General features: G+C 38.5%; 1 protein-coding gene across 1 annotated transcript in view; it reads right to left on the bottom strand.

The window, feature by feature from the left end:
* Positions 1-15,793, bottom strand: part of actn3b (actinin alpha 3b) — a 63,763-nt gene that overhangs the window by 12,091 nt on the left and 35,879 nt on the right. The window contains exons 2-12 of the mRNA XM_049483100.1: positions 12,020-12,134; positions 9,607-9,726; positions 8,903-8,989; positions 8,488-8,575; positions 7,003-7,081; positions 6,752-6,833; positions 3,887-3,972; positions 3,593-3,685; positions 2,325-2,555; positions 1,916-2,063; positions 217-367 (exon numbers count right to left, since the gene is read on the bottom strand). Of these exons, the coding sequence (XP_049339057.1) occupies positions 217-367; positions 1,916-2,063; positions 2,325-2,555; positions 3,593-3,685; positions 3,887-3,972; positions 6,752-6,833; positions 7,003-7,081; positions 8,488-8,575; positions 8,903-8,989; positions 9,607-9,726; positions 12,020-12,134 (1,280 nt within the window). The remainder of the gene's footprint in view (positions 1-216; positions 368-1,915; positions 2,064-2,324; positions 2,556-3,592; positions 3,686-3,886; positions 3,973-6,751; positions 6,834-7,002; positions 7,082-8,487; positions 8,576-8,902; positions 8,990-9,606; positions 9,727-12,019; positions 12,135-15,793) is intronic.

Here is a 15,793-nt window from a genome sequence, read left to right as displayed (position 1 = left end):
AGTGTACTCTGGTAAAATGACAGATGTTCCCGAGCTCTTAAAAACAGCTAAGAATAGCCGCTGAGCACTGCATGACTTTTCCATTTGCATTTTGAATAAAACATTAAAGCAGTGTTGAGTCATGTTTTCTTTCTCTCCTCATACACCCCCTTATATCCCTGCTTTCTTTCTTTCTACTTCCCCCCTCCATCCTTCCATTCTCTCCCCTCTCCTCACTTCAGCTCCTGGGCGATAGCAGCGATCTGCTCCACTCTGTCCTGGTGGGCAGCGAGGTCACTCTCGAACGCCTCGTGCTTCCTCATCAGAGCTCTGATCTCCATCAGAGACGCTGACTCATAATCCTTCTGAGAGAGAAGCTCCTCTTTTCCTAGAGAGAGAGAAAGAAGAGGTGGTAGTCATTAGTGAAAACTGTGCAAATTGTTTAATTTATAATTTATTCTATTTTAAAATGATGTTTTACCTACTAACCACACTTCTTACCACACAACCTGCCCACCAACTTACACACTACTTCCCAAATACCACACTTCCTACCTACCTACTGTACTATCAACTGTACCTAAATACTATAATAAACCTACCCACTTCACTACCTACTTAACTAATGCCTTTCTACCTCACCAACTGCACTACAAACTGTGCCTACTGCACTAACTACCTACAAAGCACACTTCATTTCTACTTAATGCACTTCCTACTACTTTCCACACTACCTACTTACCTCACTATGTAACTGCTTGCACTACCTACTGTACCTACTGCACAACCAACTGTACCTACAGACCACAGAACCTGCCTACTTACCTACTGTACCTACCTCACTATGTACCAACGTACTGCACTACCCACCTCCTTACAGTATCTACTGCACTAGCACACTTCCTATCTACCTATTGCACTACCTACCTGCCTACTAAACTTCCCACCTACCTACCACACTACTTACTTATTACCTTACTTACAGTACTTATAGCACTACCACACTTTCTTCCTACCTATTGCATTACCTAGCTGCCTACCGAACTACCCATCTAACTACCTACCACACTACTTACTTATTACCTTACTTACAATACTTACTGCACTACCACACTTCCTACCTATCTATTTCCCTGCCTACCACCTTACTTACAGTACCTACTGCACTACCACACTTCCTACCTACCTATTGCACTACCTACCTGCCAACTGATCGACCTAAATACCCCACTACCTACTACAACTACTACATATCCTACTACCTATGCTACCTACATACCTACCCACTCTGTGTATCTATGTATAGTACACTACTTACTTATTTCCTTGCTTACAGTACTTATAGCACTACCACACTTCCTACCTACCTATTGCATTACCTAGCTGCCTACCGAACTACCCAACTAACTACCTACCACACTACTTACCTATTACCTAACTTACAATACTTACTGCACTACCACACTTCCTACCTATCTATTTCCCTACATACCACCTTACTTACAGTACCTACTGCACTACCACACTTCCTACCTATCTATTGCACTACCTACCTGCCTACTGATCCACCTACATACCCCACTACCTACTACATATCCTACCACCTATGCTACCTACATACCTACCCACTCTATGTATATGGCACTAAATACCACACTACACAGAGAAAGTGGGAGACAGTCCAGTGCTCTTCTAAATCAGTGTTCTTTTAACCAATATTTCCATAACTTAACTGACAAACACCACAAGTGCTTTATTTATTTTAATGTGTATTAACTGAAATGTTATATAGTGTGTTTCAGCCTAAGAAAATTATTTAAATCTTGATCATGACTTTAGTGGTGCACAAAACTTTATATGGGGCATCCTGTACATGCTGGCACGTGTTCTGACATTGTGCAATCATAAACCTGTGAGTGTGTGTGTGTGTGTTTACCTGTAGTCCAGGACTCATGCAGAGAACACTTCTGCTTGAACTTCTCAGCCAGGTGGTCCAGCCTCTCCAGCCGGCGGATCTCAGTCAGCAGCCACTCCTCATAGCCCTTCTCCACCTGCTCCAAACCTTTCCACGCATTGGCAATGTCCTGGAAAAACCCACGCATGCACACAGACACTGTTTACAGCACTCAGCCATTTTGATGGATTCATCGACTGAAGGAGTTCTGGGCAAACAGAGCTTCTGTATACATATGTCTAGAGTGAATGTGAACAAACCTGACAATGTGAAAACAAAAATATATACATTGTAAGAAACCCCTGTTTTATCATTTATTTCTAACAAGAAAATTGAATTCTATAAAGCTTTTGTTTCTTTAACTGTTTAAGCTGTAAATGTTTAGACGTACCGACACCATCTTGCCCTCGGAGGGCATAAATGCAGGCCTGTTGCTGAGTCTCAGTTTGGTCTGCAGAGTGTTGAAGTTGATCTCCAGCTGGCACTTCTCCTGTACGCGTGGGGGCTTGTGAACACGACGGTAGTCCCTGAAGTCCTCCAGCTTCTGCTGCATGGCCCGCATGGTCTGCTCCGCCACACGGTTCTCCAGCCAGGGGATAGTGCGCCGGATCCACTCCAGCAGCTACATCATTACACCGGTACACAGAGAGACTGATGAATTAAATCAACCAGTAAACCATTATTTGAACTTACAGTACATTAAGGGTGACGCTCATTTACAATGTGGACAAGCTTTATACATATTTAAAATAATAAATATACATTTGATATGATTAAAAAATATAGCAGAGACATTAAAATTTGTTTAGAAAATATTTGATTATATACATAGTTATAATGCAGGTAATTCTAAAGCACAAACAATTTCTGTATATTTTTGGTCTTTATATTGGAACATACTGGACAAAAATAAACAGAACATATGCAGTGTACCATTACTTTTAAAAAATACATTTAATGTTTGGTTTGTTATTTTTGCAAAGTCTTAAAACACATGGAGAGTAATGATGCTTACAGTCAGAAAGACAAGCAACCGTGCCCAAACTTTTGCATGTGAATATATATTGACCAACAATATATATTTTCCTATTAATAATAATGACGATACGTTTTTTTTATAGTGCAATGTAGTATAATAGAGTTTTACATATTATGAGACTATTCTGGTTGGTAATCTATTTTTGAGGAACAACATTAAAGAAATAATTTTATAAACGTATGTAAATGTAATGTTAAAATGTCACTGTGGCTTTGAGATAATAAATTTGTACTAGAGGGTAGTAATAAATAATACAACAGTACAAACAAAATAGAAAATTCATTAGCAGACCCTCATCCTTAATAAGCCAGTTTTGCTATTAATTAGAGGGCAAATATCTAATCTATGATAATTCACCTGATAGAGCTCCATGACAGAGCTCGTCGAGGAGGACCATACTGTCTAATAACTCACCTCAATGTCCCCCTGATGGAGCTCATCGTTATAGCTTTGGTGTAAACTGTAATGACTAATACCTCACCTCGCTGCTCCTCTGATGGAGCTCGTTGAAGGGGCCCATCACTAAAACCATTACATGTAATAACTCACCTCACAGGCCCCTTGATTGAGCTCTCTGAGGAGGCCTGAGTGAAAACTGTAATGACCAATAAGTCACTCACCTCACTGGCCAGCTTCTCATACTCCTCCATCAGCCGCTCGTTCTCCTGGTTGACTGCCAGAACCTTACAGATCCTGTTAGCAGCCGTCTCGGCCTGGAGGGAGAAACAGACGGAGAGAGATGTGATAGAAAGAGGAAAAGAAAAGAAGGGATATGGATCATTTGTTCACACCATCAACCACAGTCATTTTACACAGTGAGGTGCTCGAACTGATTATAGTAAAATATTAAACTGTGATGAGTTCACTGCGGTGCAATAACCGTAACACCACTGTTCAGCCTATTTGTTCTGTACCTGCTCAGCCCCAGCAAAGGCGTGGTAGAAGCAGGACACATAGGTCATGATGGCCTTCTCATCAGGCTTTGGGGTGTTCACAATGTCTGGCAAAAAAAAGGAAAAGAGTAATCAGACAGAGAAAGAGCAAAAGAATAAAAACAGAAACCTCCTTAAGATTCTAATTAAAGCTGATGTCCGTAAGTTTTGCCGATTGAGGGCCCTCTCTGGTGAGAAAGGGTAATTGCACCAAGCATGCGGAAGAATCATTTTATTAAACTGGACGGGTGTGATGCGGTCTCCTTTCAGAGCAGATGAATCCGAATCCAGGTTATGTTCAGTCAGAGAGAGAGAGAGAGAGCATGCTCAGTCAGAAACTTCAAAGACTTTGTTTTTACTGTGAGTGAATGAGCTACTGAGCTCTGAGTTCCCCTTCTGAAGTCTCCATTGCTCCACCAGCCGCTCGCATTCAGTAAAACTGAGGCTGTACATGTGACGTTAGTCAGAAAAAGTGGCCAGAAGAACTCCCGCGAAAAGCGACCAGACACCACAGTTTTTAGAATTAATATATTAGGCTTAGCAGGGAGGGTCGTTCCAGCTTCTGCTTTCAGTTTAGAAACAAAATAATGAGTTTATTATTAGTTCATATTTCTCTTTTATTTATTTAACTTATACCTTTCTTTACCAAAAGAGAACTGATGAAAAAAAAGTCATTATACTGTAAATACACACACTACACTCTAAAAAGTGATTGTGTTTGTCAGATTAACTATTGTTAACAAGTTGAGTAAACTTTACTTCCAGTAAAACTCAATAAAATGAGTTCAGAGAAATTCAACCTAAAAACTTCAACCTAAACCGAATAAAAAAAATGAGATTTCCATCAATGTTTATTATACTACACATGAACAGTTGCTCTTACATCAGTGCTGGTTCATCATATATTTGCATTTTCTGTGTTGTCAGACCTTGTTGTAGGTTGTAAGAGAAAGTTACCTTTATTCTGTGTAAGAGTGACTGTATATATGTTGGCCTGGTGCTACAGTGCAGGGTAAAGTATAATCAAACTTGTCCTAACTGCTCTCAGCTGCATTTCAAGTAAAAACAAAGTATACTATGTGGAAAAAACTTAATAATCACTACTCTGTAGAAAAAAAAGAGTACTTATATCACTACAATAAGTTTTGAATGCAGGGTAAGGCAGAGTGCTCTCTGGTATCATAAATCAATATATCATAAATCATAATCCCCTCTGTTGGGGGATTAAGAAGGCTGTGCTTTTTGTTTGTGTACATGGAGAAGATGTGAGATATGCGTAGATATCAGGGCACAGATCCAGCAGATTGTGCTCATATATGAATTCATCAGGAGCTGTATCCATGGCAACAGGAGCATGTAATTCAGGAAAAGTCTTACTTTTGGCATGATGTACATTTGGGCCTTTTTGTTCATAATAACAGAATAACTGCAGCAGAGGGGACAAAATTGCTGGTGCCCTTCCATTCAAGAAGCACTGAAAAAAGGTCACTAAAAAATGTAAATGACAAAAGTAACAGGCCAGTTTTTTTTTATGAATTTATAATCCACAATTCACAAGCAAGGCCTAATTTCCATTAGAGTATCACTCTGTCAGTTTCAAGTTATTTCCGTGACCATTGTGGTGTTTTTATTATTTAATGGAAGGGTACCAACAACTGTAAACCTTGTATCTCCAAAACAACTTCATAGTAGACACAGAAAAAAAACATTACTGGAACTGAATGTGAAAAGTGTTGTTGTAAAGTGTTACCATTACCATGATGTCATTTTGGAGCATTTCTATTGGCCTATCCATTACAAAATTTTGGCACAGGGTAAAAAACAATGCTTAGAACAATGTTTCAAATTATGTCTAAACTTAAAAAAAATGTGAATAAATGGAGAAAGGAAGTGTCAGCAAAATGTCCCCATGTCCAAATGTTTGTGGACACTTCTAATATATACAGCTCTAGAAAACATTAAGAGAGCACTTAAGTTTCTAAATCAGTTTCTCTGATTTTGCTATTTATAGGTTTATGTTTGAGTAAAATTAACATTGTTGTTTTATTTTATAAACTACAGACAACATTTCTCCCAAATTCCAAAAAAAATATGGTCATTTAGAGCATTTATTTGCAGAAAATGAGAAATGGCTGAAATAACAAAGAAGATGCAGAGCTTTAAGGTTTAAGAGTTCAGAAATCAATAATTGGTGGAATAACTCTGATTTTTAATCACAGTTTTCATGCATCTTGGCATGTTCTCCTCCACCAGTCTTGCACACTGCTTTTGGATAACTTTATGCCTTTATTCCTGGTGCAAAAATTCAAGCAGTTCAGTTTGGTGGTTTGATGGCTTGTGATCATCCATCTTCCTCTTGATTATATTCCAGAGGTTTTCAATTTAGTAAAATCAAAGAAACTCATCATTTTTAAGTGGTCTCTCTTTTTTTCAGAGTTGTACATCCGGCTATGTTAAGCTGCACCCACTGCTGACACGTGTGTGTAAATGCACACGCTCACACCATGTCTAGTTTATGTTGAGAAATGTAAATGAATTGTTCTATGCATCTGGCACCCAGTATATCAGATCTCACTCCAACTCCAGTATTTCACATCATTGCAATGAGAGGCCAGTGTTTAGCCTTATTTACAAGATAACACCTTGCAGCATATAAAGGTGTGCTGGTCTCAGGCCATTCTTTGAGGTAACATTTTATGATCAATTTACATTCTGCTATCCCATGACTTTTGACATGTTAGTGTATTGTTTGGATCAGGATTAAACCTAAATCCATTAGGATCAATGAAAGTTCTGCCAGTTTTCAAACTGATCTAACCTAGAAACAGAGCAAATCTTCCAGCTCACCTTCAGCGTCCAGCATTTTGGGGATGTCCAGGTACTTCTCAGCCACTTCAAAAGCTGTGTTCAGGTTACCAATGGGGTCGTCCTGCACACCAGAGGAACCCACAAACACACGGCAGGTCAGTTTAAACTCATACACAGGTACAGGACATTGTTTAAACCTTAGTAGAAGGAAGAACAGTAAAAAAGAAGCAAAGAAAAGAAGAAGCAAATATATAGAGACAGAGGCAGGCCATCAAAAGAGAAAGAAGCACCTTTCTCAGTTTGGCGTAGTCAATCAGGTCAGGTCTGTGCCTGTGGATGAGGGCACACAGAGCAAGGCCATCCTTCCAACTGAGCACGGCCAAGAGGAAGAATGAAGTGGAGAAGAGAGGAAGAGAGAGAGAATAAAAAGGAGAGGAGAGAATAGTGAGGACAGTAAGAGTGCTGGAAATGTAACCAGAAAAGCTGAAGTAGAAAAGAATGACAGTATGACAGTTTTACATCACGACTAGAAGACTACAAACTAAAAAAGCATTTCCAGTAGTTTGTAATCACTGTTCTTTATTAGAACAACTCTGTTTAAATGACTTTTAGTCTAAATACTGTGGCAAAATACACATTTTCTTAAACCGCATTGGTCTGATGTTTTTTTCCAGAGTGGCTTACAAAGGGTTATTTTTGGCTAAGTATGATGATGTGTTTATTTAGTAATGTTGATACCCACTATGATGCCTCAACCAATAAATGTTATGTAACAGTTTTCAGGATAACGCCTTATTGTGGCTGCTGAAACTGAACCTAACTAGTTGATTTAGACCCCAGCCACACACATCTGGATTTTTAGATTAACAATTTTTTTTTTTTTTTTTATCCAATTTTCTCCCTAGTTTAATCGGCCAATAACCCCACCAACTCATTAGGACTCCTCCTACCACTAATAATGCCCTATACCAGGAGGGTCAACACTAGCACACACCTCCACCTCTGATGTAGCATTACTGAGTAGCATCACAGCGTTTGGCGGAAAGTGCAGCGACTCAATTCCGATACATCAGCTCACAGACGCCTGGTGCTAATCGACATCACCCTAGGAGTGATGAGGGGAAAGAGCACCATCTACCCACCCAGAGAGACTGGAACACTCTGAGCCTTCCCTATCCTAATAAATATATTTGTTATATTTCATCCGATTTTAAAGGCCAATTACCAAACCCAGTCATTAGAACTCCCCCATCACTAGTAATGCTTTTAACACTAGGATGGTAAAAACTAACACATACCTCCTCTGATACATGTGAAGTCAATCTCCCTCCTTTACACACTGAAAACGATGTGTTTTTAAAAAATCTTTACCCTCAGTGTTTCCAAAAATCTCGTTTTTAAGATTCTCTGCCTTGTTTTGTACCTAAGAAATATGGTGCTTAAATGCTCCCTATCAGTTCAGGTTAAACAGACAGAGCCTAAGCTGCTGTTGGCTGAATAGACTAATATGTAAATGATACGTATTGGGTTTTGTGGCATCACAAAAATAATGCAATCAAATTGTGTGTGTGTGTGTGTGTGGGTTATGTCAACTCATCCATAAAGGGCCTGAAAACTGAACAGCATGTTTTGAAACTAAAAAAAAAATAAAAATACAATTTACAAAAAAATTGATGAAATGGTGTCCTAAGATTTCTTCACATTTAATTACAATTATTGTGCTTAAAATCTTTATAAATTACATAAATAACACAGCCGATATCAGACACACTCACCTGATATGGAAGTTCTGTACATTAACATTCCTGTAGGGGGCAGTCTTCCTCTGACACCACAGCAACAGACCCTCCTTAGCAGAAGTCTCTGAGGGGGTGGATTTTAAAACACACACAGGAAGGTGGTGAGAGGAATGACTGCAGGCACTTGTTTTTAATTACTGTTATTTGGTTGATAATGAGTGCTTGATTGAAAACAAGACTGTTCATGTTTTTTTTAACGTGTCTTGTTTAAGAAATCACGTAGGCGCTGCATTAATCACTAATCAGATGATGTCAGCTCGTCTTTACGTGGGAAGAACACACACAGCGTCTGAACACCATGCGTCATTCACTTATTTATTTCACAACAGTCTCCTAATGAACTGGAAGATCAGATTCCTTGGACGAGGCAGGGGCCAGCCTTGGCACGCACCTTCTACAGAGATGTCCTGGATCGCAAAACGCAGGATGATGGTCCAGATCATTCCAAGGGTCATCTTCACATTACCATCAACAATCTCTGCAGAGAGAGAGAGAGAGAGAGAGAATAGACTAATAAAAATCATTCTAAATATTTGAGAATAAAATATTTCTAACATATACATACAGTGTGTATTTGAATGTATTTGCATATAAAGTAAATTCAAACATATAGCTTGATTTCATAAATCGGATTTAATTCAAAGTAAATATGGCAACTTGCATTTATCCTTTATTCCAAAGAATAAAATGTTAAATCTCAAAAATGCATTTAGCAAACATATCTTTGCTGTCCAATTAAAAACAAATATCTCTAAAGCAGCAGCTTTTCTGGAGAAAAAAAACCTTTCAGAACTTTTAATGGAAGTCAATATGAAGCACAGTGTAAGGGACAGGGATGTGTAAAATTTATGTAGTAAACTAAAAATTGACAAAAATGAAGATACCTGTTTTTCATTGGACAGTGCTGATATGCAGTGCTTGCTTTAATCACAATGTAGCTAACTGTTCCTGGATTAGAACCTCCTTTCATAGCACATTTCTTGTACATATATATCAAGAATACAGAAGAATGATTCCTCTATTTTCAATTAAAATCTGGATTTTGGTTCTCTTGGTCTAAATTAAAGACCAACAGACCCATACACACGTCCTCACCCTCAGCCCCAATGGACACCAGCTTGACTCCCTTGCTGCAGATGAAGTCCAGAGCCTTGTTGACGTTGGCGATTTTGTGGAAACGCATCTTGCCTTTGTCTGGCTTGGGCAGCCTTTCACCTGTCAATCAGAAAATCAGGTTCTTGATCAATAATAGCAAAACAATACTTCACAGCAAGTGTGAACAAGAACATGAAGTTGCATTCAGTCAGTATTCATAACTTCCACAAAACCATGTGGCCAGTCAAGTAGAACATTCTTGAGTAACCGCATGTGAGCCATACAGTACATTTAAGATGAACTGGATCGGTGCTTTGGGTGTCCAGATCTAAATGATCCAACATCAGTACCTGACCTTACTGAATGCAATCAGATCTTCACAAATACTTCCCAGAACAGTAGAACCAACTCCCTGTTAAAGTTTTTGATTTCCGAAGAAACACTGAATGAAGAGGAAACAAGCAATAGGCCTCTTTCCCTTTCAAAAATCTTTTCAATCAGTTATTAAAAAAGTCCAAACAAAAAGTCCACATTTGATTTATGATGTGTTTTACAAACTGCAGAAATTTCTTTGTTAAAACATTTCATTTTTGTACTGCTTTACACAGACATGAAAAATGTCACAGGATAGAAACTAGTATCATGTTCCATGACATTTGCCATCTCGCATGGAAGCTACAGAACCTCCTGTATTGAATGTGTAAACAAGTCTGGCAGAAAACACATCCACAGACAATTCTAGCCAGATGCTGGGGGTCACAATCATTACAATCCACTGCACTGTCCACTGTAGGTGGTAATACCTTTTATGATGTATTCTCAGTACATGTGTGACACTGTGAATCGTGGAATGTTATACACAGATAATACAAATAAAACACGTTACTTTCCTAGTCACTCCTAAAACAATACTTCTTTATTTACAGTCTTTAAACAAACTGCAACCAACTATAAAAAACTCCCTTAGAACAATTATTAGCCATAATGCACTGCTCTAAACTGTGGGTTTACCACATGGAAGCATTTTCTGATAGTACGTGTGTCACTGATCTGCAGACAGCAGCTGTTCTGCCCTATGAGCTCACAACTGCTCTCACAGACGTTCCGAGCTACTGCCACTAAAGCTTAGCTCATAATGACGGTCTGTATTTAGACTAATGTCAGTGTACTGCCAGGCAGAGATATATACAGACATACTCAGACCTACATTTACAGTAAATTACAAAAATACTAGGCAGCCATGTAAAAACTATTTACATTAGCATTCAATCATTGTAAATGAAGCAGGTATTTGGTTCTCAGGGAACTCAGGAGTACTAAAAGAGTTGATCCTACTTTTGTTGGAGTAACAATCTCTACCAGTCCAGGAAAAGCTTTATACAACATTCTGGAGCAGTGCTGTGAGGATTTGATTGCATTCATTAATAAGAACATTAGAAATGTCTAGGTTTTGAATGATCACCATCTTAACTCATCATTCCAAATATCCCAAAACTCACCCCAAAAGTACTGGATGGAGCTCCATCATTCCAGAACACACAGCTCCACTGCGCAATGCAGGGGGCGTTATACCCCTCTACAGCCCACATCTAGCTTCAAGTATGGAGGTTAATAGATTTGCTTCAGAGAGTATCCAGTTCCTATTGTATTAAAAGTACTTCTCTACAGATTAGACAAGCTGTGTGTGTGTATTTGCACAGCTACCTAATCCCCGTTCATATGATCTCTTCCCCTATTACTAGCAATGCTTCAAACACTATCACTTTAATCCCACATTGGTTTGGATCTAAACCACAAGACATTAACCCCTCCTGGCCCCAACACTGTCCTTGATAGAGGCCATCAATTACATCCATTTTTTATTTTCCTAGTTGGGGCTAACCACACAAGGTCTATTGATTTCTGGGAATTAAAACTAATATAATGTCCAATCCCAGCATTTTTGAGATATGTACAACTAAACGTACTCTCCCATTGGTTAGGACTGCACAGATAGAACTGAATGCATCATATTAGCAGCCAATTCAATTATGACAGGAATGAACCAATTAAATTCTAATTTACAACAACCGGGACAGGTCTCAACCAAAATTCTATCACTTGAGGTCTTCTGGAAGCCCAACATGCCACTGTATGTAAATATGAGCCTCAGATTAAGCAGGTTTCAGTCAGTTCCTGGGAAACGTGATGGCAGCTCAGTGCCAGAACTCTCACTGATTTGTACTAACAACCTTTCTCTGATAATCCCACAATTATGATATTACTGTATGAGCTGAATGAGTATTAATAAAGAATCGTCTACTGCAAACATCTCTATGGACCATAATGTCTAAAGCTAGGACATTAATCTTCATATTAACCTTTGATTCATTAGAGTTTTAGTGATTTCTCAGCACAGCATCATTGAGGTTACCTGAGATGACCTCCAGCAGCAGCATGAGCTTAAGGCCATTTCTGAAATCCTCCTCAATGTTCTCAATCTGAGTGCCAGCCTTCCTCAGGTGAGAGTTACACCAGGCTGTGAAAGTCTAAGTTACACAGAGAAAGAAAAAAGAAAGAGAGAGAGAGAGACATTAGCATTAAATTGTAAAGGTATATTCAAAGTAAAGCACACCTTTTACCCTTTTATTAATTCTGTGATCTATTTTTGGACTCGCTTTTCTCTAAAAACACAAAGTCCCAAGCCATTCAGAACAAGACTGTTTCACCTGACTGTGCTGTGTGTGTGTGTGTGTGTGGAGCAGAATGCTCTGTGTGTCATCAGTGAAGGCGGTTATTATTCTGTATTGCCTTCATCTCAAAATCAGCTTCCGCTAAACAAGACCCTACAGAACTCAGAGCCAGCAGTGTGGGCGAGTAGGGCAGCAGGGCCTGCGCTAAAAATGAGTGTGTGCGTGTGTGTTTGTTTGTTTGTGTATATGTGTGTGTTGGAGTACAGGAAGCAGTGAGTGATCTTTATAAAAGAGCACTAAGGAAGTTACAGAAAGAGAAAGTGCAGGAGTGGGTGATGTACTGCAGCATCACCCAGAGAGAGAATAAAAGACACAGAGAGAGAGAGAGAGAGAGAGAGATACACTGTGACAGTAAAGAAATATTAATGAGACAAAGAGAGAGAGATGTGTGAGAGAGAGTGAAACAGTAAAATTTTAGAGACTAGAAGAGAGAGATGATAGAGTGAAGAGAGAAAGAGATACAGAAAAACAAGGACAGCGAGAGAGATAAGTTGTGAGTTGAGAGAGAAAGAGTGTGAGAAGAGAGAGGGAGAGAAAGAAAAAAAGAAAGTAAAAGAGAATGAATGAATGAGAGGGAAAATTGGAGAAATTTTAAAAGAAATGTTTAGAATGTGTGAAGTAGAAGAGAGAACGTTCCAGAGTGGGAAAAACTCATTTTCAGTATATTTATATACTTTATTTTTCTCTATATATCTTTTTGCTTTTACCTCCTCACAGTGGGGTGATCATGCACAGACTAAAATCCGATATAGATCTGTTACATTAATTAAAGACTCTTTTACAGTAAATAAATTAATTCCCAGTCTAAGCATTTGTAAACATACTGCTGCGTGAACGAGCCTGCACTCCAAGGGGAGTCAGATTTCGGCACAAGCAGCATGTGCTAAAATGCCGTAATACAATTAAAATAAAGAATAACTGAAGACCAGAGTAACCTACAGACACCCTACACCAGGGGTGTCCAAACATTTTTTGTTGGGGGCCAGAAGGAGAAATATATTTGAAGTCACGGGCCACACTCTGTAATAAAAGAAATAATGAAATATACCACTTTAAATAATACTTTTTTCCGGATTATTTCATTTACACACCATTTTACTTGACTTACTGTCTTTATCTTGGACAGTGTTGTGTAAACTAAGATTTTTCAAATTGATGTTTAATTTCATGATGTCTCTTAATATTAAACTCCTTCATTACGGCAACTTTTAGACTCTTTGGACCGTTTTTCTGTGCTACAACTCAGCACTCTCTACGCTTTTAGACTCTTTGGCCCGTTTCTGACACCTAGCGTTAAAACTTTGAATCTCACATTATAAAAACCTGCTAAAAACAGCGGGCCAACTTTTACTCTATTTCTAAAATACCTCGCGGGCCGCTCCAAAAAAGGAAACGGGCCGCAAATGGCCCGCGGGCCGTAGTTTGGACACCCCTGACCTACACATATCAAACAGCACAACGTGCCATCTCTAACCAGTACAATAACATTGTTCTGATATAAAACATTAATTCATCTCCGAAAACCGTCAGTTAGCATCCAAGCTAACGCCCTCCAATCCTACTGCTGAGTTCGGCTGTTAGCTAGCATTGAGCCGCTAGCTGCATTGCTGTGTTTTGAGTATAATAACTAAAAATAGAGTAAACTAAAACCAAAATCCACACATTATATTAAAGCCCAGAACCTACTAATATAACCAGCACAGCACCGTTCATCTGTTATCAAACACCAGCCTTTAAATCAGTGTGGAAAAGCCAGTTAGCTGCTAGCACCGCCAGTTACCTGATAGGCTAATCTGTCACTTTTTGCTTCAAATTAAAAGCCACCAGGGAAAAAAAATAAAAATAAATAAAAAAGTACATACACTATTATTGTATTTAGACTATGCTAATTAAACTTTTCATCAAAATATTGACAAATATCAAAATTCTGTTAATATTTGCATCTCATGTTTAAACATTAATAATCAAAGCTGGTATATTTTATTATTAAAGATCAACATATTTTAGCTGGTAATATAAACATTTATAGTATATTTACTCTTTAAGACATAAGTAACCTAGAATCCTCTGAAAATAACCTCTGGCACATGTGAACGTCTTCTATAATAGTTTGAAATGTTTAGGTAAATAAAGGTGCAACTAGAATAAATTGGTATAGGGTTGTCAGAGATATAGCTACAGGACTTTTCAGCATCTATTACTAACTGATAAACATTACAGGGAGCATTTACTCCTCAGCTAAAATTCAATTGAACTGACAGTTTAAAATACTTTGATGATGAATGCAATGAAATACAGAGCATGTAATTAATTGGACACATTTTTGTCAAATTGTCTGAGAGCACTATTAAAAAACTAAAAATTCAAAATAAAAAAACAAGAACAGAAACAATTATTGAGTATAGAAGAACATTTTTACATTAATCTGAGTCACACATCCCATTTACAAACATAGTTCTATATCAGACCATCCAATGAATGAATTAGTATAGAATTTGTACATTATGTGGAGGCTTTTACACAACTTTAGTTTTAAGTTCTTTAGACTCACATCCATTTAAAAACATGGTTCTATAACATGACCTGGAAGGTTGTTGGCTTGGATGAACAGTTCTATGTCAACATATATTTATCAATTGATTTAAAAGTTTAAATTGCTAACTTTAACCCTAACCTGTTACAAACCATCAATTGGTAGAAAGATAGTTTTGTAAAAGGGAGCACCCACCAGAAGAAAATACTGGAGCGTTGTTATTTTATATAATGGGTTTCAGAGATGGGCTGAACAAATAAAGCTACCCGTTATATTTATTGAAAAAGATTTAAGAAAAGATGTTGTAAAAAGACAGTGAAAGAGGGACCAAATGAGATGTGGGAATGGAAAGATGGACAGAGGGAAGGAGGGTGAAGAAGGAGGCTAAATTGGGAGCTATAGGACACCAGAGAGACAGCTGAGAGAGCAAATTCCAACAGTGTGTGTGTGTGTGTGAGTGTGTACGTGAGAGAGAGAGAGAGAGATAGAGAGAGAGAGAGAGAGAGAGAGATAGATAGATAGATAGAGAGAGAGAGAGAGAGAGAGAGAGAGAGAGAGAGAGAGAAAGAGATAATCTATAAACAGATTCTATAAACAGAGTTATGCAAATTGTGTCAGTTGTCTCAACAAATTTACGGGCCATCAGCGTCTTAAGATACAAAGTGCTTCTAAATAGAATCCCCTCATTCATTCTAAGTATGTATGTATTTATGTGTGTGTGTGTGTGTGTCTCCAGCTGGTGGTCCTGCTCTGTTAACTGCACTCATCCCCTCTCCTCACCTGTCGTTAAGCAGTGTCTCTCTCATACCCATTTTAAAATAATGAGGTCATCCTCTGCAGGCGAAGAGGGAATGCCTGTCCGGATTACATCCCCCCCAAAAACATCCCGCCCACCCCAGACATTTCCTCATCCCTGATTCAC

The sequence above is a fragment of the Astyanax mexicanus genome, chromosome 8 (assembly GCF_023375975.1).
Source record: "Astyanax mexicanus isolate ESR-SI-001 chromosome 8, AstMex3_surface, whole genome shotgun sequence".
In the NCBI taxonomy this organism is placed as follows: Eukaryota; Metazoa; Chordata; class Actinopteri; order Characiformes; family Acestrorhamphidae; genus Astyanax; species Astyanax mexicanus.
The sequence above is the reverse complement of the archived record's forward strand: the minus strand, read 5'-3'. Positions and strand labels throughout refer to the sequence as shown.